Source organism: Leptopilina heterotoma, unplaced genomic scaffold, assembly GCF_015476425.1.
Source record: "Leptopilina heterotoma isolate Lh14 unplaced genomic scaffold, ASM1547642v1 Lhet_81, whole genome shotgun sequence".
Lineage (NCBI taxonomy): Eukaryota > Metazoa > Arthropoda > Insecta > Hymenoptera > Figitidae > Leptopilina > Leptopilina heterotoma.
In genome coordinates this window covers 2,245,386-2,270,445 of record NW_025111185.1, presented here as the reverse complement: position 1 = coordinate 2,270,445, position 25,060 = coordinate 2,245,386, and the positions used below count along the sequence as shown (strand labels likewise).

At 24.1% G+C, this 25,060-nt stretch overlaps 4 protein-coding genes across 5 annotated transcripts in view; 3 read left to right on the top strand and 1 right to left on the bottom strand.

Moving 5' to 3' along the window:
* The first annotated feature begins 331 nt into the window (after nt 1-331).
* Nucleotides 332-1,770, top strand: LOC122511241 (protein lethal(2)essential for life-like). Its single transcript, XM_043626375.1, has 2 exons — nt 332-797; nt 1,260-1,770. The coding sequence occupies exons 1-2, from the start codon at nt 470-472 to the stop codon at nt 1,520-1,522; spliced, it is 591 nt and encodes a 196-aa protein (XP_043482310.1). The 5' UTR covers nt 332-469; the 3' UTR covers nt 1,523-1,770.
* Nucleotides 1,771-3,810: 2,040 nt separating this feature from the next.
* LOC122511242 (protein lethal(2)essential for life-like) lies at nt 3,811-4,940 on the bottom strand. The gene has a single exon (XM_043626376.1). It carries the CDS (start codon nt 4,744-4,746, stop codon nt 4,168-4,170), a length of 579 nt encoding a protein of 192 aa, XP_043482311.1. The 5' UTR covers nt 4,747-4,940; the 3' UTR covers nt 3,811-4,167.
* An 897-nt stretch (nt 4,941-5,837) lies between these two features.
* LOC122511239 (protein lethal(2)essential for life-like) lies at nt 5,838-7,272 on the top strand. The gene is made up of 2 exons (XM_043626373.1): nt 5,838-6,270; nt 6,519-7,272. The coding sequence occupies exons 1-2, from the start codon at nt 6,010-6,012 to the stop codon at nt 6,912-6,914; spliced, it is 657 nt and encodes a 218-aa protein (XP_043482308.1). The 5' UTR covers nt 5,838-6,009; the 3' UTR covers nt 6,915-7,272.
* A 4,746-nt stretch (nt 7,273-12,018) lies between these two features.
* The window catches only part of LOC122511236, a 70,506-nt gene continuing 57,464 nt past the window's right edge, over nt 12,019-25,060 (top strand). The window contains exons 1-2 of one of the 2 annotated variants that reach the window (XM_043626369.1): nt 12,019-12,121; nt 12,871-12,954. The gene's annotated coding sequence lies outside the window, so the exon portion shown is untranslated. Of the gene's footprint in view, nt 12,122-12,870; nt 12,955-16,920; nt 17,687-25,060 lie in introns of those variants that run through there. The other variant, XM_043626368.1, reaches the window with a different exon arrangement.

Sequence of the window (25,060 nt, the reverse complement as noted above, 5' to 3'; positions counted from 1 at the left end):
AATAAATATATAAACTTTTTGGTATAAATTTATAAATAATATTTTAGTATAAATTTTTTTAAATATAATTTTCTGAATTTTTCTGAAACAAAAAGAATTGATTCATTAAAATCAGAAATAAAATAGAAATAAATATTAATTTGGTAAAAATATATTATTCAAATTTTGATGATTTCTGTTTTTTCCTCTTTTTTGGATCGTGAAATAATTATTTTGAAAGAATATTTCGATTAAGATTTTTCTGGAATATTCTCGGAGTTTCTAGAACAAAGAAGAGTCGCGTGTGGATCTTTCTAGATGCACTAGAAATTTCGCCGGCCGGCTATATCGACTTATAAAAGCTGGCGCGACTCGTGTTGCAGCCTCACTATCAAACCAAAGTGCAAGCGTAACGTTTCGTCAACTATTTCGAAACTTAGTGTCATTTTTACGGTTTTTGTGAAAAAGAAGAGAAATTTTATTTGTCATCATGAGATCGAGAGTGACAATTATTCCAAAACTAATGTCTCAATGGTGGGAGACACTTGAGCGACCACATCGTCTTCTGGATCAACATTTTGGATTGACTATGAATCCAGAAAAATTTTTGAGATCGAATTTTAACAAAAGACTTCCTGCATCCTATGTGAGACCATTGGAGGAATTTTTCCACGACGACGACTTCTGGAGAGATGACGATCATGGATATTCAGTTGTCAAGGCGGATAAAGATAAATTTCACGTCGCCCTGGATGTCCAGCAATTCAAACCCGAAGAAATAAACGTGAAACTTGTGGATAATTGCATTGTTGTCGAAGGTATTTATCATTTACTTTCTTTTGAAGATTATTTTCCTATTTATTTATTTTCTTTCCTAGTCTAAAATTGCATGACGTAATAGTTACGTTTCTGAAATAATTTTAATTTTCTCCCTCAAAATTTGGTACTTATAAAATAATTAAAATTTTCTTTTTCAAAAATTGCCAAGTGATTGAAAATAGTTTTAATATTTAAAGAATTTCAGTAAAGTTTCGACTTTTGAAAACAAAAGAAAAGTGGGAAAAAAATTAGATGATGCAATATTCGTCTTTATGTTTAATCCAGTTTAATATATATTTTTACTAAATTCGTAATTTTATTTTTTTTTAAAATTATATTCATCTTTGTATTTAATCCATATTTTTTATTAAGTTCGTAATTTTATTTTATTTTTTAAAATTATATTCGTCTTTGTATTTAATTCATATTTTTCGCTAACTTTGTAATATTTTAATTTTTAGGAAAACACGAAGAGAAAAGAGACGATCACGGTTTCATTACACGACACTTTATTCGAAAATACGTCGTACCAGAGCAGTGTGAAGCGGAAAAAACCACAAGTTTACTTTCTTCCGATGGTATTTTGACAATTTCGACTCCAAGAAAAGCGGAGGCAATTGAAGATTTGAAGGAAATTCCCATAAAAGTTGAGAACACTGGAAAACCTGCCATTGAAAAGAAAGAAGAGCCACAGGAAAAGCAAAGGGTCTCTGCGAGTAATTAATACCTTCCATTTTGTGATATTTTCCAAGACATCAATATTATTAGGATTTTGGAAAAAAAAACATTGTGCCATTTGTGTCATTTTTCATTTCATCTATAAAATTAAGAGTTCGGTACATTTAATTCATCGAAATAACGATTGAAGTGTGTATGATTTTTTTGTAATAAGTACAATCGTCGATTTTTTTTTAGTGTTATTACATTTGTAGAGCAAAAAGTATTAATAAATCTTGTACATTAAATTTAAAACATGTAATTTTTTAATTCCTTTCACTAATCCCGTTTTTGGAAATTTTACATCTTTTCTGTTTTTTTCTATTTCCTTCGAGTCAAAATTATCAGAAAAATTTTTCTTTACATTATATAAATAGTTACATTTGAAAAAAAATCAGAAATCATCAAATTTCTTCTATATTTTAGAAATTAGCAATTTTATTTTTATTTGAAGCTTTTGGTAATTTTTATTAATTACTATTATTATTATTATTAATTATTATTTATAATTAAGTCTTACACCACGACAAAAATTTTGTTCATTCAAAGAAATAAGATTTTTCGATTCGTTTTGTTTCGGCTGACCTTTTGTTTCATTCAAAATGAATTTTTCTTTCAAACAAACAGAGGCATTTTGATTCAAAGAAAATTTTCTTTGGTTTAAACAAATTTTATTTTTTGAATCCAAGAAATTTGTCTTTTAAATAAAGGAAATTTTTTCATTGATATAGGGCCAAAGAAATAATTATTCTTCAATTCAAAAAGGACAATTTCTTTTAAACAAAGGGAAATTAATTTTTAATCAAAAAAACAAGTCAAAATAAATGATTTTTTTAAATTAACAAAAATTTTTTGGGCTTATGAAAAAATTTATTTATAATAAATTTACGTGTTTGTATAAATTGAGCACTTTCATTAGATTTTTTTTATTTTCTGTTAATTTATATTTTGCAAAATTTTGAACAAAAATTTTTTTTACAAAAATTAATGTTTATAAATTAATTTATGGATTTTTTAAAATTTTGAATATAAAAAAAATCCAATAGTGGAATTTTTTTAATAATAAGTCACTTTATCTTGAATATTTAGATAGATTAACATTTTTATTACAAATTAAACTAATATTTTTTTTATTAGATGATTTTTATATTTAAGGAAATTAATTAACTTTTTCTGTAACGTTAGAATATTAAAAATAAAAATTTTGTTGAATTTTATTTATTTATTGAAATATTACTCGAGCAGAGAATGTGTTATAATTTACAATTATATTTTAATTGAAAAATTAAATTTAATTGTTATATTCAATTTCAAAAATTGAATTGAAATATTGAATTTGAAAACTGGAATTGTATTTAATTGTTAAATTTAATTTGAAAAATTAATTTGAATTGAATTGTTGATTTTTATTTGAAAATGGAATGGAATTTAATTGTTTAATTTAATTTGAAAAATTAAATTTAATTATTAAATGTATTTAATTTGAAAAATTGAATTGAATTGTTATAAATTTAACATAAAAAATAAAATTGAATTTGAAAAATTAAATTGAATTGTAAAATTTAGTTCAAAAAATGAATTGAATTGTTGAATTTAATTTGTAAAAATGAATTCAATTCAATTGAACATTATAGTTAATTTGAAAAATAGAATTGTATTTAATTGTTGAATTGAAAAATTAGATTGAATTGTTGATTTTAATTTAAAAAATGGAATTGAATTTAATTGTTTAATTTAATTTGAAAAGTTAAATTTAATTAATAAATTTATTTAATTTGAACAATTGAATTGTTAAATTTAATATGAAAAATAAAATTGAATTGAATTGTTGATTTTAATTTGAAAAATTGAATGGAATTTAATTGTTTAATTTAATGTGAAAAGTTAAATTTAATTATTAAATGTATTTAATTTGAAAAATTGAATTGAATTGTTGAATTTAATTTGAGGAATTGAATTATTGTTAAATTTAATATTTAAAAAAATTAAATTGAATTGTTAAATTTTATATGAAAAATAAAATTGAATTTGAGAAATTGAATTGAATTTTAAAATTTAGTTCGAAAAATTAAATTGAATATTGTTGAATTAAAATTTAATTTGAAAAATTAAATCAATTTGTTAAATTAAAGTTTTTTACTGTAAAGATATCTTAAATAAAAAAATTGTTATTTTGAGATTTCAATTATTTTATATCAGCATTAGAAAATTTTACCAATTAAAAATTAAATTGTAAGAAATTAAAAAATGGGAATATAAATGGGGATAGGTTTTTTGTATTGAAACACAAGAGAATTATATTTATACTGTTAATTTTATTAACATCAAAAAATCACAGAATAATAAGAAATACAAAGATTATCGTAGAAACTACTGTGTGTGGATTTCATAAATCTTAGGCATTTTTAAATCACAAATCTAGAAACTTAGATTATCAACTATCTTTGAAACTATCAAAAATAAAAATGTCTTCATAATGAACTAAATAAAGAAATATTATCAAGTTCTAAACACTCAGTCTCGAAAGGCAGTAAAGTTACATTTTCTGAATTATGAATTACATTTAAGTGTTTTATATATATATATATATATATATTAGGGAAAATAATGAAAATTGTGTATGTTAATTTCGTAAATATGGCAAAAACCTGTTTACTTCTTCTCTTCGGTCTTCTTGATCTCCTTATTATCAGAACCGGCCTTTAATGCCGGCTTACCGGTGTGTTGAATTTTAATCACCTTCTCGTTCTGCGATTTTGGCTGTTCCTTTCTTGGTACCTCGATAGACAAGACTCCATCAGATGATAGGGACGATTTCACATGGTCAATGTTACATTGCTCAGGAACTAAATATTTCCTTGTAAATTGTCGAGAAATCCATCCGTGCTCGTCCTTTTTCTCCTCGTGCTTGGCATTGACGATCACGTACTTGTCAACAACTTTAACGTCAATTTCCTCGGGTTTAAATTGCTGAACATCGAGTTGAACTTGAAATTTGTCCTTATCGTTGTGTACGGTCGAAGCGCCACCGTCTTCCTCGCGCAAAAGGTCTGCCCAAGGTCGTCGATAGATCATCGGGCATCTTCGAGGAGCAGCATGTTGATGGAGCATGCTGCGTGGTGCCAAAAGTTGTTCAGGATGTAGTCCAAGACCGAAATTTTGGTCCAGGATGTGATGAGGACGATCGAGATCTTCCCACCAGTCGGAAAACATCAATGGAACGAGAGACATTTTTCTTGTTGAAAAAGTTGAAAAATAATAGAAATAGAATTTATTACACTTTGTTCTATTTAATTTCACAAACTTTGGTAGTTTATCAAACAAGTTTGATGCAGTTTCAATTTCTTTGAGATGTCAACACTTTGAAGACTTTTGTAATACTGAGCGTGTTGCTAACCGACCGCGTATTTATCTAGATTCACACACACACTGTCGAAACGTTGAGAAGCTTCTAGAAATTTCTCGCTTATACTCGATTTTGGTGTTTATTTCAATTTTTGTTTCTCATACACAAGATTTAATTTTTCTTTCTATCATTTGGAAATTTAAGTTTCTTTTCAGAAAAGTATTTTCGGTATTTTCTTTTTTTCAATGATTTCAATTCAAAAATGAATTTTAGGTTATGTTGACTTTGTCGAAAGGAACTAAAGGAACGAAAGAAACTTTATGTGAAAATATAGCGAAAATAGGTAGTAATTATTTTCAATTTTCTAATCGAAAGAATAATATCTAATCTATTTTTAATTTAAATTAAATTATTAATTTAATATTATAAGCGAAAAATCGAAAAGTGAAAAAAGATGATGACGTGGTCACGTAGCAAATTATTTACAAAATCGATAAAAAGCTACAGATCCTACAGATTAAAGAATACGTTTTTCCGATAATTTTTTAAAAATAATTATTTACTTTTGGACTTGAAAATAATAATATAGATTGTAAATATTAATTTCCTTTTTAGTTTGGAGATACAAAAAGAATTTTAACTCAGAAGTTACGGAGAATTTGGCAATTTTCTCACAATACGAAACAAAGAACAAGGTCCATTTTTTTCTTGTATCTGAGTTTAAAATTTTCAAACAGCTCGAATTAGAATTGTTTATATCCTCATTTGCATGTCAATATAATCGTGCCGGCTGTTGCCGGCCGGTGTTTTCCAAGAGACTTGTATTTTGTATGCAAGTAAAATTTACAAATTTCCCCAACCAGCTGCTGTAAAGTTGGTAAATTTCGCGATTGTTTCGCGACCGTTGAATATTCTGGAAATTTCTGGTAATATCTATCCCTTCCTTCGCTTTAACGACCGAGGGTATAAATACGAGTGCACTGCTTCGTTGTGTGTCAGAGAGGAAATTTTTCTCTTAACGATTACAATTCGGTGATATCAAGAGTTTTTGAAATCTTTTTTTTTTCTTTGTATTGAAAAGAAGTGATTAAGTGATTTTTGGAGAAAGGAAAGTTACAGTGTTTTTTTGTGTAAAAGAAGAAAAGAAAATGTCACTCGTTCCAATGATGTTCTCAAAATGGTGGGAGGATTTGGAGCATCCCCATCACGTTTTCGATCAACATTTTGGCCATGGACTTCATCCTGAGGATTTGGAATTATCGATTTCTCCCTATCATGACCTTGTGTCTAGACCTCATATTTTGCATCGCCGGCTCGCTCACCGACGCCATCCATACGACAGGAGTCTTGCTTTGACACAAAGGTCAGGCGGTACCTCCACTGTTCATACCGACAAGCAAAAGTTCAACGTAAGTAAATAAAATTTATTTTTCTCCTAAAAAATCTTTTCTTTTTTTTAATAAATTTGCCTAAATTTCTTTTTTACATTCCTAACCTTAAATTCTAGTTTTTGAAAAATAGTTTATAGTCTAGTTTTAATTTGATTAAAAATAATTTGTCTAGTCTTTTTTGCTACAGCAAAAAAGACTAATCAAATTATTTTTCCTCTTTAATTGAAAAATTTTTTTGTTTGTTAACAAATTGCCTTTAATTACAGGTGAGCTTGGACGTTCAACAATTCAAACCGGAGGAAATAACGGTAAAAGTGGTCGGCAACAATGTAATTGTCGAAGGAAAGCACGAGGAACAAAAGGACGAGCACGGATGGATTTCGCGACAATTCTCAAGGAAGTATCTGGTTCCTGAACAATGTGACATTGAAAAATTGACATCAAGTCTCTCGTCTGATGGAGTATTGGCAATCAATGCACCGCGAAAGGATCTTCCCATTGAGGATAAAAAGGAGCGAGTTATCGAAATTCAACACACTGGTACACCGGCCATTAAGGATTCAGCCAACAAGTCGATTGATTCGCAAAAAGAAGCGGCGTCACAGACAAATAAAAGTCCAGCTCAACCACGAGCTGCTGAAAAAATTGTAAAAGCTGCCTAAAAAGGTAGCTTTCTTTTTGTACTTTTTTTTGTATGTACTATTTTCACGCGCGTAATTCAATTACGATTATTATTATTATTATTACAATTAGTCATTTATCGTTCAACGAAGTATTATTTAATTTTCCAGTGAGACTACTTCAGCATTTAGTTTATAACCTGTTTCAATACCAGAAAGTGATAAATATGTGATTTTTTTTAAATACTAAAACTAATTTAAGTTCTAATTTTATAACATATACAATTGCATTTGTATCGAAAAGAGAGACGTGAGAAGAGATTTTTCTGTCACTGGATATTTGTGAAAATGTGTTTTCTGAATGAAAATTAATACGAAATAAATTTTGAAACAAAGAAAACAAAGTTTGTTATTTTTTTACCTCTACTTTATTTTTTTTTTTTACATTTTTTTAATATAATTTTCTAAAATTTGTTTAAAAAGAATTTTTAAAAGTCGTATTTTTTGTTTGTAAAAAAACTTTATATTCTTACAAATTAAAAAATAATATAATAATAATAAAAATAACAATTCTTTTGCAATCCAGTAATTGAACAAAATGTAAAATTTTGTTGCTAATATAACAAATTTTATTAATTATTTTTATAAATAAATTATTATAAAATATTAATTTATTTAAACAAATATTAGATATAAAAATAAATACCTACTATTTAAAGAGAATATCAAAATTCTTTTTTTTTCTAATTTTACTTGCTATCAAATATTTTGATAAAAGAATCAAAATTTTATTGTAAAAAAAAAAATTTTGGTGAAATATTAATTAAAATTTTGGTTTAATTGATCAAGGAAAATTATTTGTCTTTAAATTTTATTATTTTTTTGTCTGAATAAAATTTTAATGTTAATTTTTTTTTAATAGATGACGATAGATGATGACGGAAATGGAAAAACAATCGGAAGTAAAAATAATGGAATATCTTTAATGTTTGGACCTTTGGACAGAATTTCTTTAGACGGTTTTACAAAAAATAATAGTAAGTTATTAATTTTATATTTTGCAATATTTTTGCAAAAAATATTCATTTTTCCAAACTATTAATTATTTATAGAAGAAAATATTTTTGTTCAAAAACAATTTAAAGAGATTAAGTTTTTATTTTCAATTGTCAAATCGCAAACAAAAATCATTAATTTTTTTTGTTTTGTCTTTTAAATCATTTCTTTAAATAACTTAAAAGTTAACAACAATAATAAATTATTATTGTTCAAAAACAATTTGTAGAGATTTTAAAAAAATTTTTTTTAAATATTGTCAAATCGCAGACAAAAATGATTAATTTTTCGGGTTTTTTTCCTGATTTCGTCTTTTAAATATTTTTTTTAATTAACTTAAAAGTTAACAATAATAAATTATTGTTGTTCAAAAATAATTTAAAGATATTTAGTTTTATTTATTTTAAATTTTGTCAAATCGCAGGCCAAAATGATTCATTTTTTAAAATTTAACTTTGTTTTAAACTATCAAATTCCTAACAAAAATGATTAATGTTTCTTGCTTTGTCTGTCTTTAAAATCATTTTTTTAAATATCTTAAAAGTTAACAACAATAATAAATTATTGTTGTTCAAAAACAATTTGTAGAGATTTATTTTTTATTTGTTTATTTTAAACCGTCAAATTGCAAACAAAAATGATAAATTTTTTCGTTTCGTTTTTCTTAATTTTGTCTTTTAAATCATTTTTTTAAAACTAACAATTAGCATTGTTGTTCAAAAACAATTTAAACAGATTTATTTTTCTCTATTTTAAATTATCAAATCTCTAACAAAAATTGGGAACTTTTTTATTATTCTTAACTTTTTTTTTTCTACTTTTAATTTTTAAACCAACATTTTTAACATATTTTATTTACATTTTCTCAAATTAAATCTAAATTTTATAATAACTTTAAATCAAATTTCTAATTTTCGCTGTAATTGTTTAAAGGTTTCCGATTGAGTTTCAATGATTCAACGGTTTGCGGTTTCGCATCGAGATGACAGCACTGCCTGGTTTTAATTTAAGCTCAAGATTTAAATTCCTCATGGCTTGTAGGTAAATATTTATTTTCTTTTTTTTCTCTTATTTAAAATTGCTTCAACACGTCTTATAAAATGACTTGATAGATATCTAAAACTGGTTTGGAAAAAAAATCGTCTTCTAAGATTGAAATAATATTTTTACATTGTTTGTTAAATGCTCGCGTTTAACTGTAATTATCCTTTCGAAATTTCTTTAACAAGTTTGTTAGATATTTTCTTATTTTTTTATTTATTTATTTTTATTTTTTGAACAAATTATAAAACAATAAAACCGCCATTACAAATCGGCACAGCCCTGACATTTCATGGATTGCGAGGTTGCTCACATTGATTTACATGTATAGAATTTAACTCTTTCTGATTCTCACTTTCTCCCGTGTGCTAGTGCGCGAAAATAATTATAATCTAAAAAATTGATTGTATATTATTTGGAGGCAAAAAATGGAGAGGGAGGGAATTTTTTTTTTGCAATTTTCACTTCTCATCATAATTTGATTTCATTCAAGTTTAAAATTGATCTAGTAATTTGTATATTTATAACGCAATTGCTATTTTCTAAATCGCAACCTTCGAATTCAAACGTAAATAACAGTTTAGAATGGGGCGCATGAATGCGACTGAAGTACTATTTTTTCAATGTTTTTCTATTTGAAATTCATTCGAAAGAAAATGTGGTAGAATTTTCATTCAAGTGATTTGTTATATTTGTTACACTTGTTATTTAATTGGATTTTTAAATTACTAATTTAATTCTTTTTTGAAACAAGATAAGAAACATTTTTTCTTTCAAACCAAAAATGACTTGTAATATTTAATTGTAATTAATTAAATTGTAAAAATTATTGTTATTTTTTTTCTTCTCTCTCTTTTTCTCTAAAAAATATAAATTTTGAACTTTATGAAATCAATCGAAATATGTATTATTTACTTAAAGAAATAAGAAATAAGAAACCTTTTTTATTTCAAACAAAAAATTATGGTATTTAATTGGAATTAATTAAATTGTAATCCCCCCCCCATCTCTCTCTCTCTCTTTCTCTAAACAATATAAATTTTGAAATTTACGAAAATAAATAATTTGTAAAAATTCTCTTCCTTCTCTCTCTTTTTTTTCTAAATATTATAAATTTTGGAAATTACCAATTGAATCGAAATATTTATTCAAACAAATTGTTAAATGACAAATTTCATTTCTTTCTGAAACAAAATGAGAAAAAATTCTTTTTCCAAAAAGGAAAATTCAAGAAGAAAACTATCAAATGTAATTTTAGTGAAATAGAAATTAAATTTATATTTTTTGAAATTTTGTGAAGAAAATTTATTCGATTAGTTTATTTTTTATTTAAAAAATAGGAAAATTTCAAAGAAAACTGCGTCAAATAAACTTTTAGTCAAATAGAAATGAAATTTCTGCAATTTTGAAAATTTTTGAAGAAAATTTAGTCAGTTAATTTATTTTTTATTCCAAAAAAGGAAATTTTGAAAGAAAATTGCATAAAATAAACTTTTAGTGAGAAATGACATTTTTGGAAGAAAATTTAGTTATTAAGTTTATTTTTTATTTCAAAAAAGGACAAATTTGAAGAAAACTGAAAATATGAACTTTTAATGAAACAGAAATTTTTGGAAGAAAATTTAGTCAGTTAGTTTATATTTTATTTCAAAAAAGAAAAGATTCAAAGAAAATTTGATCAAATGAATAACTTTTAGTGAAATAGAAATAAAAATTCGACCATTTAGAAATTTTTGAAAAAAAAATTGAAATCCAAAATTCCCCGCTATGGAAATTGGAATGAAATAGTATTTGGGAAATTTTTACGTGCCTCATTATTGTAGGAGAAAAATTTGTAATGTTGTTAACTGTTTAAATTCTTCACAGTTACATGCGCGAGCTTCTTTTGTCAGTTTAGTATAATTATATTTACTTTGTTCTCGACATTCTCCGTGTAACAGATTTTAAGAAACTGCATCTTTTAGAATTTAGAATTAAAATTTTTTTCACTCTCTAAATATAGTGAAAATATTTCAAATCCAGTAAAATATATAAATCAAATTTCGAAATCATGTTACAGAATTTTTTTTTAGTTCTATAAATATTGTAATTCTGCATATTTTACTTTTTTTTCTATTTTCTTTTTTCTTTTATTACATTTTTCTTGTATTTCATTTTTTTTATATCCATGAACTAATCTACAAAACGTTTTTCTGAATATTAATTTAACGATATTGAATCTTACTCTTGATTATCTGCTTTAACTCATCGATCAAGAGGCAAATTACAGTTTAAAGAACTGGCTTCTCATTATGGTGACTACCTATTGCATTTTTTTTTATATAGGAAAGTTAACACGAATAGAGGACGTATTAATGTTGAGTATGTGTGAGTGTGTGTTCGTGAAAATATGCGGTACTGATGGTCGAAATTACATCACGTTGACTTTCTATATCCTCTTCTGCGAATCTTTTATTTGAAACTTAATCACGAGGAGAATCTATTTATTGAGTGAAAAATTTGTAAAATATTACCGCGCTCATTTGAACATGATAAAAATTTTTGTCTTCTTCCTTTTCAAAATTTTTCTCTTAAAATTTTCTTTCTTAATACTCAGAGAGTGTAATGAATTAATTATTGAACATTAAATATTATTATTTAATATTTGATATAAATAATATATAAATAATTGTAATTAATAAGATACTCATAAATTATTAATATGAATATTGATATTAAATATACGTAATAAATGCTAAATTTTTATTTTTTATCAAGAGTATTTTTTTTTACAATTTTTCAATTAATTTTATTTTATTATTTTGTTCCTCTTTTAAAGTGCGTTTCTTGACGGAACGTGTTGTGTAAATTATTTTCCCCTTTTTTCCGGTGATAAAATATTATCTGTAAGTTGAGTTTACTTTGGAAAAAAAGGGACACTTAAATGTTGAAAATGATATTGCATTTCTTTTTTTTAACTTGAAAGAAAAATTAAAATTTGGTAAAAAAATGGTATAATTTTTTTTATTAGAAATAATTTTTAATTTTTTAATTTCTTTTTTATTTTCAGGTTCAATGGATAAATTTAGAATACAAATTTCAATGGCAACTGGGATTTATTAATCATGTATAGAGGAAATTGAGTATTTCCTTTTATCGTCCTTTCGACTCGAGTAAGTTTACAATTTTTTATTATTCATTTCTTGTTGAAACTTTTTAAATCTTCGCGCAGTAATTTTTTTTTAATATGTACACGCTTCAAATTATAAAGCGCTAATTAATTTTAAATTCTTATGTTACGAAATATTTGTTTTTAACTCTCTTTGGTAGAAAATGAAACTGACATTTTAATTTTATGCTCAAACAGTTTTTGATTTTTTTTTCACATTACATAACTTTGAAGAGTCTTTCATTTCTAAAGACAAATTTATTCAGAAATTGTTAATGTAACGTTAAAATAATTAAACAAGTAGAAAAATTGCGCCAAAAAAAAATTTTCTAATTAGGTAATTATTTACTTTGAAATAACTTTGAAATAAATAAATATAATTCTTTATTTTCTCCTTTGTGTTTGAAAAAAATGTTGTATTTGAAAAAGAATTTTAATAAATGAATTAAAAAATATGATTAAAGAATGAATAAAGAAATGAATAAAAGTGAATAAAAATTAATAAAAATGAATAAAAATAGTGAATAGAAATTATTTTATATAAAAACTTGTAGAGAGTAAAGAAATTGATTGATTATAAATGGTAAATATTTTCTCTGCGATTATAAATGCTTTTTTGCTTTTTAAGCGTTTGGTTTAAAATTAATGTTCAACAAACATCAATCACTTAATAAAAGATGAAATATTTGTCTTCAAATCAGTAAATTAACCTCTGACGTTACTTAAAATCTAAACTTTCTTATTTGATTGTAGGTGTCATCTTTATTTTTGAAGATTCAACAATCATTTGCTGCGAACAGAAATAATGGAAGTGAGAATCCCTCTGAAAATCGTAAGGTAAATACTTTTAATTTACTATTTATTTCCACACATTTTATTACAACTACGATAACTACAATTTTATTACCATTTTTAACAATAGAATTTTCCCAGGTTGATTCGTTTAAATGAAAATCTTTTTTATTTATAAGCAATATGCAATGTGCTTTTAAATCAGTATATATTTGAATTTGTAATAGTGAATTTCTATTTGAGCGAATTTCGTAAGAAAGAATTTTCTTGTAAATCTAGTTTTTATTGAAAGGAATTTTCATTAAATATGTACGATTTTTATGTAACCAAATTTTTATTTAACTTTATTTTCACGAATAGAAACATAGAAATTAGATAATAAAATAAACTGTTAAATAAAAATTTAAAAGTTTATATTATTGTTTAATTTAAAAATTTTAGAATTTTTATTTCAACAAATTTAAATTAAAACTTCCATTTGTCAAAAATTAAATTTAAACTTAATTTTTAATAGAAATCATTCTATTAAAAAATTTTGAATTAACTAAACTTCCAATTCGAAAATTTCAATATTTACCTGAATATTAATTTTTGGAATTAATTGTTATCAATTGTTATAAAAACCAGAAAGTTGTTTTTTGTGGAGTTAATTAATTTTCTTGTTTTTGATGTTTCAAAACTGAATTTGTCATTTCTTGAGAAGATAATTTTTTCAAAAGTAATTTCTTCAAATCTGATCTGATTTTTTTTTCAATTGATACATTTTTTAAAATATTAATTCTTATTTTATGATTAATTCTCGAAAAATTATCTATTTTTTCTTAATTTTTATAAATTTCGAAGGATTTTCGTATTGTCTTTAATTTTCTTTCTTTTCTTTAACTTATTGTTTTCCCTTCGTTAATTTTGCTTTTCCTTTAAAGTGTGAATAATTTTTTTTCTAATCACTAGTAAATGAAGTAGAATAATTCAAATTTTCAATTAGCAAAAATTGCAATTAAAAAATTACCTCTAAATTATTAAATTTTAAATTAAAATTCGCCAAAATGAAAATTTCTGATTTAATTGTTATCAATAATTATAAACAAGAAAATTTGTTTTTGTAAAGTTTATTAATTCTCTTGTTTTTGATTTTTTAAAATTGAATTTATTAGGTATTTTTTGAAAAAAGGAATTTTTTCAATTCTCTTTTTCCTAAAAGTACAAAATTTTCTTTTTTTCATAATTTTCAATTTTACAATCAATTTTTTAATTTCCATTGACACAATTTTGAAAAGTAATTCATATATTCTTTGATTAATTCTCCAAAAATTAGTTGTTTTTTTGTAAGTTTCTATCAATTCTGAAGAGTTTTCTTATTGTTTATAATTTTTTTTGAACTTAATGTTTTTCCTTCGTTAAATTTTGCTTTTCTCTTAAAGTGGAAAATTTTTTTTCTGATCGCCAGTAATGAAGTAGAATAATTTAAATTTTCGTTCATAAAAAAAATTTCAATTAAAAAATTTTCTAAATTATTGAGTTTTTAATTAATATTCGCCAAAATAAAAGTTTCTGGGTTAATTGTTATCTATTATTATAAATCAGAAAGTTGGTTTTTGTAAAGTGTATTAATTGAATTGTTTTTGATTTTTCAAAAATTAATTTCATCATTTTTTGAAAAAAGTAATTTTTTTAATTCTTTTATTTCAAAATTAAAAAATTTTTTCTTATTTCATAATTTAGAATTTCGTAAAAATATTTTTATTTCTTTTCAATTGATATACAATTTTTAAAATAGTAATTATTTAATTAATATTCTCAAACAAAATTATTTTTCTTTTTCTTTTCTTTAACTCAAAACTTCTTGTTTCTTTTCATTCATTTGGCCCTCATAGTTTGATAATAATTTCTTTTATAATCGACAATAAAAATAAAGTAGAATATTTCAAGATTTCATTGAACAAAAATTCGATTAAAAAATGTTGTAAATTATTGAATTTTAAATATATTCTTAAAAAATAAAAATAAAATATTCACCTAAATAAGATTTGAAAGAAATTAAGTTTGTTTGATGTAAAATAAATGGAAATTTTACAATTTAGAAATTCGTCTAAGAAGTTGGAAGTGGAATAAATAATAATTTGGTTAAATTAAAATTCTATCTTTAGAAATTAATTGCTAATTCTATTTTTGAAATTCAAATTGATAAATTTTGATAGAGTATACAAGATACCGATTAATGAGTTAATATCATTTTGATACGTTTTTGGATCTAATTTTATTGATAAGTCAATTCTTAATCGATTTTTTATTAGATTTTTGTCGCTTTACTTTATCAGGGTTGCCACAGGTCAGGGAAATCAGGGAATTCAGGGATTTTTATTAAAATTACTGGAAAAAAATTGATTTTTAGAATTCATAAGAAAATTCTGAATGTTTTGTGTCTTTTTTGTTTGTCTCATAAACTATGAAACTACCACGAATTCTAATACAAAACCTTTAAAATTTTTTTCTATTTCTGACAAGAATGAATTTTTTATTATTATTTAATTATTTCAAAAGTTTTAACGCAATTATCTCAATAAATAACAAAATTCTTCACAAAAATTCAATTATTTTTAGAAATTTAAATAAATTTTTATTCCAAAATTCAATTATTTTGATAAATATCAATATTCATCACAAAAATCCAATTCTTTAGAAAAATAATAAAATACTTTTCGGAAATTAAACTATTTTCAAATTTTTTTAAAAATTCTCGTCAAGAATTAAATTATTTTTATAAATAGATAGCGAAATTCTTCTCAAGAATTAAATTATTGTCAAAAATTTTAATAAAATTCTTGGCAAAATTTCAATTATTTAAACAAAATTTAATAAAATTCTTCGCATGAATCCAATTACATATTTACATAAATTATTATTTAAATTCTTTTAGGAATTCAATTATTTTAAAAAATTTTAATAAAATTCTTCAAAAAGTTTTCAATTATTTTCAAAAATTGTTATAGAATTTATTCTTTTATATAATAAATTTCAGTAAAATTTTAATTAAATTTCTTTAAAAAAAATTAAATATATTTTCAAAAGTTGTTAATAAAATTCTCCGTAAAAATTAAATTTCAAGTTTTTATTTTCTAGTATATATATTTAAGTGAAGATTTTTCAAATAATCGAAATTTCATAAAATTGAATTGTTAACAGATGAATTTCAAAATTCTCAAAGAACTTTTTCAAAAATTATGAAAAATATTTGATTTAGAGAAGAATTGTAGTTACAAATTCAAGAAAATGTTTATTGAATTGAAATGACGAAAATAATTTTGACGAAGTTAAAGTAAAAAAATATTCTTTTATAATATAAAATAATCTTGTTATCACACGGTCAGCTTTCTTCATGTTTTATAATAATTCCCACAGTTGTTGAATTTCAAAAAAGTTTAAATTAAAAATTTTTAAACATCTTAATTCTAATGGAAAAATAATAATGATTAAATATTTATTTAATGAAGAAGTTATTGATGTTTTCAAATAATTTTACAATTAAAGAAATTACTAAATAAATGTATTAGAGAATTTTTTTTGAGTATTTAATCATTGTTAGAGTGAATCAGAATATTTTATTAGAGTCAGGGAAAAAGGCAAAATTTTATCTGGAAATCAGGGAAAAATCCGAGAAAAACAAAATTAAATTTTTGTGGCAACCCTGTTCATTAAATTTATGAAAAAATTTACTTTGATTTTAAAATATATTCTCTACTTTTTTTTGTTTGAATATAGAATACAATTTTCTATTTTTTCTCTATATAGAGAGACGGAGAATAGATTATTTTGTTGTTGTTGTTCGAATCGTTTAAAAAATGAAAAAAATCATACACCTATTTATATGAAAAATAATTAGAGAATATTTTCAGAAGGAATTTTGAGCATAAAATAAGAAATAAATTGATTCAAGAAGGTACCGAGAAGCGTGGTGTAGGTGGAGGGGGTCCCTTGGTATCCTGAACCACTCTGTATATGTATACTCGTTCAGGTAACAGAAGACTTCTTCCAAATGGGGCGCACTTCGAAAGGCAGTCGCGATCAGGCAAGGTGTGGCGAGGTTCCCGCGAGTTTTGTTTCGTCATTTTCTATCATGGACTTTCTTGTTTAAACTTAATATTCCAGGACTCAAAACTTTCAAGTGTGGTGGTGCTTTCGGATTTTATTTCTTCTGTGTGACTGAACTTGAAATTTTGTGGTTTAAAAAGAGGGGAAAAAAGTCCTCGTTTTAAAGAACTCGAGGTTATTGTTTAGAGAAACTGTAATTTTCTTCGAGAAACGTGAAACTTGATATTGACATTCTTATTTAGATGGAAAAATGTAGTTTGATGACTCTAAAATTTTGTTGTCTCTTTAAAATTTCGCGTGTCTTTAAATTTTAGTATTTTTTAAATTTCGCTCTAAATTAATCAGATTTAAATTCATCTTTCTAGTTTAACTCCGAAAAAAGTGAGAGACGTTTTGAAAATTGAACTTGGCGAGATTGACTTTTTCAATTTCGCACAAAGTGGATTGAACTTTATAAAAGGAACTTGGCAGGTGATCTTGGAATTATTGGAGTGAAATACGTATTTTGGTTTCGACGATTTTATTTTGTTTTTGTTGTATTAGTCTAGTGAATGAAGATTAATAATTGTTTAAAAAAAATTATTCCTGGAGGAGGAGTGAATATATTTTTAATTGAGAAAATTGATAACGATATTTCGAATGCAGTTGCAATTGCAACTGGAAGACGTGCAGCAAACCGAGCATTCTGGTGAGTCCACTATATACGGTGTTCTTTTTTAAAGAAACAATCTTGCTTTGGCTTCGTCCCATAATACACTGAGGAGAAATATTTCTTTCTTTTTATTGTTTCAAAAACAAAAAATTGTAATCTTTTGGAAATTTATTATTCTATTTAGAATTTTAAATATTTTGTTTTTTATTAGTGTACATTTTTTTGGCACATTCTTTTCGATTAAAGAATTAAATTTATTACTAATAACTAATAAGTAATTAAATTTTTAATTAATGAGAAAAGATTTTTTTAAGAAAAAGAATTGAATGTTTAAAAGATTTCTAACAATATACAGAAAGAGGTCATCTGTTCAATCAGCTACAAAAGGTTTTGATGAAGTAATATTTAATAAGAGATTAGAAGTTAATTGAGCCAATTACAAAAAATTTAACAACTGTTTTGGATTAAAATGTATTTTTTTTCAATAATTGCGGATAAACTGCGAAAAATATTTTTGACTGCCTTATGTACTTAAAAATAATTTTTAGTTGTTTTTTTAAAGAAATAGATTGAAAATCTACGTCGTAAATTGAATGACCTTTTCAAATGGTTGATTTTAAGGATAGAAAACTAATCTTCTTGGGGATTAAAGACAATGTCATTTTCTTAACTGCAATTGTCAATGTTGATTTAGTGATAATTTACAAAAACAAACAATTCTTTTTTTCTTTTTTAAATTTTTACTCATACTGAAATAGAATTTTGTTTAAATTTAATTGAATCTTCATTAAATGAAAAGAAATCGAATTAAATCTCTATTAAACTAAATTAAATTTGTTAATTTAATTTATTTAAAAATAGTTTCTACCAAAAAAATTGTAGATTAAAATTTTTTTGTTTTGATTCACTTTTTACAGAAACAAACAATTCTTTTTCCTTTTTTAAATTTTTACTCACACTAAAATAGAATTTTGCTTAATTAAATCTTCATTAAATGAAAAGAAGTCGAACTAAATTTCTTTTGAACTAAATTAAATTTATTAATTCAATTTATTAAAAAATAATTTCTACCAAAAAAATTCTATTAGATTAACATTTTTTTAGTTTTGTGATTCAGTTTTTACAGAAATAAACAATTCTCTTTCCTTTTTTAAATTTTTACTAATACAAAAATAGTATTTTATTTAAATTAAATTAAATTTAGCCAAACTAAAAAAAAACTAAATTAAATTTAAAAAATTAAATTAATTATCTAATTAAATGAAATGAAATCTTCAAATTAAGTAAAAATTTGTTGAGTCAATTTATTTGAAAATAATTTAAAAAATTTGTCAATTTATTTGAAAATATTTTTAAAAATTTGTAAAATTTGTTGAGTAATTGACTCAACAAATTGAATTGATTTATTTGAGGACTCAAATGTTTGAAAAAAATTTCCTAATTTGATTTCATAATTTTTATTAAAAAAAATTTTTTTCTGTTTTGTGATTTTGTTTCGATTTAGTTTTTTATTTTATTTTATTTTTTTGTGAAATAATTCATCAGTAACGTAACAATATCGTAACAGTAATTACGATCAAATTTTGACGAATAATAAAACTATTTTGTAATATTATAGAATTGAATAATATAAAATATAATAATCATTGAAAAATTTCTCCTAATAGAGAAAGAATAAAAAAATTGATCGCCTAATATATTTCTCAAGGTAGAATGGGACGATCGTCTTAAAATGAAATCACTCGAAAAATTGAGATTATTTCTCTCCAGTAAATAAAAAAAAAAAATACTATATTGTAATAACGGTAATCATTCTACAACATCAACACTTGAAAAATGGTATTATAAGCGCGGTGTTGGAGTTTAGAAAATCATGCGGTCATGTTACTTCATTCTATTCTTTTGTTGTATTTCTTCCTTCCAAAAGTGTGCCTCGCTGTGACTTTATTTCGCTTTGTATTTTAAACAAATAGAACTCTATTGAGGCGCATTGATAGTTTTTTTCTCTATCTTCTGAGCATTTCCACATTTCCTGGGCGTTAATTTTTAAAATTAACTTCTTCTTTTTGAAATAATCGAATTGATATACATAGGGGAAGATTAGATTTTTTTTCTTCATTTCCACATATCCTGTGTCTTAATTTCATTAATTTTTAATATTTACTCTGAAATAGTCAAATTTGTTCTCGTTTCTGAAAATTTGACTGCACGAATTTTCTTTATTTATTTTTGTACTTTTTGTATTTATGCTATTTTTTATTTTTAATTCTGTTCTTATTTTTTCAATTGAAGTAGAAATTAATTCAACAATCGCAATTGTTTTTTAAATATAAAAATTCAATTATAAAATTAAATGAATTTAACAATCACAATTCGTCGGTAAAAAATCTCTTTTTTTAAATTTATTTTTTAAATTCTATTATTTTTTGAAGTTCAAAATTGGAATTAATTTAACACCCACAATTGATCGGTGAAAAAAACATAAAAAAGAAAAAATTCAAAAAGCTTAAATTTATTTAAATTCTATTATTTTTTTTTAAATTCAAAATTAAAATTAATTTTACACCCACAATTTGTCTGTCGAAAAAAATTCAAAAAGCTCAAATTTATTTAAATTCTATTATTTTTTGAAATTGAAAATTAAAATTGATATTTAACAATCACAATATTGATAGGTGAAAAAAGCTCAAAAAATGAAAAAAAAACATCAAAAGAACTCAAAAGACTCAAATTTATTTAAATTCCATTTTTTTTTTTAAATTAAAAATCAAAATTAATTTAACAACCACAATTAAACGGTGAAAAAAACACAAAAAATCTCAAATTTATTTAAACTCCATTTTTTTTTTCTTAATTAAAAATAAAAATTAATTTAACAATCATAATTGATTGGTATAAAGAAACTGAAAAATGAAATATTTCTTCGTTTATAATTTTTATCAAACGGACTATGAGAAATTTCATGAAATTTTAACCAATTTGCAGCACTGAGCAGTGAATAAGTGTTAAAATTTTTTTCTTAATTTTATGGGATTTGGAAAAAACATTAAACGAAGTAGACTGCACATAGAAGATAATTTCTTTGTTGAAGGTATCTTCATCTTCTTTCTTTGTGTTTCTTCGTTGTTCTTTATGTCGACAATTTAACCTATAACACAAACAAAAAATTGTTTTATGAATCCCAAGGTAAATGCAGCTTCAGTTAAATTTTAATATTTTCAAAACTTTCAATATTTTCTTGAAAAACATTTTGCCTCGCATTTTTGCGCAAGAGAAAATTTTTTTTCATAACAAATATTTTTATTTTTTATATATTTTTTTTCTTTTTGTTATTATTAATTATTATTAAACAATTTTTTTCAGTGTCTAATTTCACCTTTGAATTTTTGTTTTGTATTATAATTTTTTTTTTTTTGCGTTTAGAAGAATTTCTTGTATTTTAGGCCAGTCGGTGAGTGCAAAAACTGCCCAAAAATCCGAACAGCAAAGTCTGAACGGTTTCTGGTAGTTTGGGGGCTCCTTATAAAAGCCCCACAGTTTGCTCTCGATTTCCGGGTGCGAAAAAGAGTGTAAACAATCGCCAAAGTTTGGAAAACATGGTTTTTCGATGCTCGTTGCTTCCGGTTAAGTTTTAGGGGAAAAAGTTGTTATTGAAAGTTATAGAGCTTGGAAATACCTTTCAAATGATGGGTCATACGTTAAAAAAGGTTAATTAGTTTAGTTGCAAATGAATTTAAACCATTAAAAATAGCACTTCTTTAATTGTTTAATAACATTGTTAATAATTATCGAATTTGTTCATAACTTACCAGGAATGTTCTCCTTGCGAAGCTGAATAAATCCCAAAAAAAATTAACTAGATCGGAGAAATAGTTTATGCATAATTCCATTTGTTAACTAAAAACATGTAATTTTTCAACGGAATTTCCCCACTTTTGGTCCATCGAATTTCGATTTTTTTTTTGGAAAGTACACTTAAGAAGTCAAACTTTCATCCTATTTAAATGGCCAATTGATTTTTTTTATCTAAGTGCATAATAAAAAGGGTTAAAAAAGGGTATGTTTTTTTGTCATAAACAAATGGAATAACTCAGTCAATTTTCACTTTATCAATTTAGTGTAAACGGCATTTAATTTTATTTGTTTTCACAAAACTTTTTCAAAAAAAAAATCCAACCTAGTTTCAAGGGGGGGAGAGTTAGTTTTTATTTTTCAAAAAATTCCTGACTAGATAATAATTAATATTTTTAATTGAAAATTGTGCCACTTATAGTTCAATACATGTATTTTACGAAAAAAAATTGAACATAAGGTTTTGTGCATTTATTTTTCATTTACATCAAGTAAAAGTAAATACATCCTTTTTTCAACCTCTAAACGTCGGAGTGGGGGTACTCGGAGGAGCGTGATTCTCGCCGCCACAACTCAATTCAGCCGTTCAAATTTGCAAAAATTGTCATAACTTCGTTAATTATTTACCGATTTTAATCATTCTTTTTTTAATTTGATGTATTTTTTTACGCTGAATCCAAAAATGATTTTATATTTTTTCAAAATACAATATTTTTAAAAATAAAAGAGAAAATTTTTTTAACAAAAAATTTTTAATTATTATTTATAACATTTGACAAAAAATTCTTTTCGTACATATAATTCCATTGCATTCAGAATAATATTATGACATAAAAAATTCAAATTTTTTTTATATAAGTGTGTAGCATCGTTGTATTGATAGTTGGACAGGTGTGCATATGTGAACCTAATGCTACACACTTATATAAAAAAAATTTGAATTTTTTCATGTCATAATATTATTCTGAATGCAATGGAATTATATGTACGAAAAGAATTTTTTGTCAAATGTTATAAATAATAATTAAAAATTTTTTGTTAAAAAAATTTTCTCTTTTATTTTTAAAAATATTGTATTTTGAAAAAATATAAAATCATTTTTGGATTCAGCGTAAAAAAGAACATCAAATTAAAAAAAGAATGATTAAAATCGGTAAATAATTAACGAAGTTATGACAATTTTTGCAAATTTGAACGGCTGAATTGAGTTGTGGCGGCGAGAATCACGCTCCTCCGAGTACCCCCACTCCGACGTTTAGAGGTTGAAAAAAGGATGTATTTACTTTTACTTGATGTAAATGAAAAATAAATGCACAAAACCTTATGTTCAATTTTTTTTCGTAAAATACATGTATTGAACTATAAGTGGCACAATTTTCAATTAAAAATATTAATTATTATCTAGTCAGGAATTTTTTGAAAAATAAAAACTAACTCTCCCCCCCTTGAAACTAGGTTGGATTTTTTTTTTGAAAAAGTTTTGTGAAAACAAATAAAATTAAATGCCGTTTACACTAAATTGATAAAGTGAAAATTGACTGAGTTATTCCATTTGTTTATGACAAAAAAACATACCCTTTTTTAACCCTTTTTATTATGCACTTAGATAAAAAAAATCAATTGGCCATTTAAATAGGATGAAAGTTTGACTTCTTAAGTGTACTTTCCAAAAAAAAAATCGAAATTCGATGGACCAAAAGTGGGGAAATTCCGTTGAAAAATTACATGTTTTTAGTTAACAAATGGAATTATGCATAAACTATTTCTCCGATCTAGTTAATTTTTTTTGGGATTTATTCAGCTTCGCAAGGAGAACATTCCTGGTAAGTTATGAACAAATTCGATAATTATTAACAATGTTATTAAACAATTAAAGAAGTGCTATTTTTAATGGTTTAAATTCATTTGCAACTAAACTAATTAACCTTTTTTAACGTATGACCCATCATTTGAAAGGTATTTCCAAGCTCTATAACTTTCAATAACAACTTTTTCCCCTAAAACTTAACCGGAAGCAACGAGCATCGAAAAACCATGTTTTCCAAACTTTGGCGATTGTTTACACTCTTTTTCGCACCCGGAAATCGAGAGCAAACTGTGGGGCTCTTATAAGGAGCCCCCAAACTACCAGAAACCGTTTAGACTTTGCTGTTCGGATTTTTGGGCAGTTTTTGCACTCACCGACTGGCCTATTTCTGTAATCTCACAAAACTTGAATTTCTTTTAAATCAAAAAATTTTCCACGGAAAAATTTGATAATTTTTTTCGTTAAATTAACAAATCTGACTTTTGTCGTTTCTCATGAAAATTTGTTCTATTTTGTAATAAAATTTAAAAATCTGAAAATTGGGTAGAAATTAAGAGGGCGGAATTTTTTTTTTTTTTTTTTACTGGGTCATAAAATCTGGGGATAGAACTGTAATCATGAAGAGAACAACTTCATCAATAGGACTTTTAGAACTGGAAGAAAATGGCTCATAAAATTAAAGTTCCCTGATCGTTTGAACTGTAACACGAGAGTCAATTTAGTGTTTAATTTATTATTAATATTATTATTCGCGTGCTCGGAAAATTGGAATTAAATCATATTTTCTCTATCTACCGATAGGAGGAAAATAAAATGCAAATTTAACATCGATTGTAAATCATTTGAGTCGTTAAATAACATTGATAACGGACTAAAAGAATTAACTAATAATTTATTACGCAAAGTGGGTTTTGTATAGTTTACCTTTCGCGACAAATAGTTTTGCATCAGAACTTTTTCAAGAATTTGTCTTGTTTCTTTTTTAAGCAAAAAAAAAAAAAAAAAGAGAAAAAGAAAGTTTATTGGTATTTTAGTAACTGAGAATTGGAAATAAAGTTTGGAATTTCTTTGCTATTCACCATATATTCTGTATTTTTATCACACTTATTTTACGACTTTCTAGCTAAAATTAGCCACTAAAAATTTACAACAGTCTTTTACAAAATGTGAGAATTTGTTTTTGAATTAAAAAAAATTTTGTTTAACAAAAAAGACTTTTTATTGAAGTTTGGAAATTTTTATTTTCATTTCATTGTGAATTTTGGAAAATTTGTTTCTGTTTAATTGTGGTTGATAAGAATTGTTTTTAGTGAACTTTGGAAAATTTTTTTCTTTTAATTGTAAATTAGCGAATTTTTGTAAAAAAAATTTTCATTTAATTGTGGTTCATGAGAATTGTTTTTTATCTGAATTTTGTTTTTTTCGTTTAATTGTGAATTGGTGAATTTTGGAAAATTTATTTCTGTTTCATTATTGTAGTTGACGATATTTGTTTTTTATTGAATTTTGTTTTTTTTCGTCTCATTGTCGTTGATGAAAATTATTTTTTAGTGAATTTTGATTTCTTTTCATTTAATTGTCGTTGATTAGAATTGTTTTTTTTTATTGAATTCTGTTTCTTTTTCGCTTCATTGTCATGGATGGGGATTTTTTTATTCGATTTTAGTTTTTTTCGTTTTATTGTCTTTGGTAAAAATTGTTTTTTTAATGAATTTTGGAAAATTTTTATCCGTTTAATTGTGAATTAGCGA

Coding starts and splice junctions, on each gene's coding strand:
- LOC122511241 (XM_043626375.1), top strand. CDS start 470: ATGAGATCGAGAGTGACAATTATTCCAAAACTAATGTCTCAATGGTGG. Junction 798..1,259: donor TAATTGCATTGTTGTCGAAG/GTATTTATCATT, acceptor TTTAATTTTTAG/GAAAACACGAAGAGAAAAGA.
- LOC122511242 (XM_043626376.1), bottom strand. CDS start 4,746: ATGTCTCTCGTTCCATTGATGTTTTCCGACTGGTGGGAAGATCTCGAT.
- LOC122511239 (XM_043626373.1), top strand. CDS start 6,010: ATGTCACTCGTTCCAATGATGTTCTCAAAATGGTGGGAGGATTTGGAG. Junction 6,271..6,518: donor CCGACAAGCAAAAGTTCAAC/GTAAGTAAATAA, acceptor CTTTAATTACAG/GTGAGCTTGGACGTTCAACA.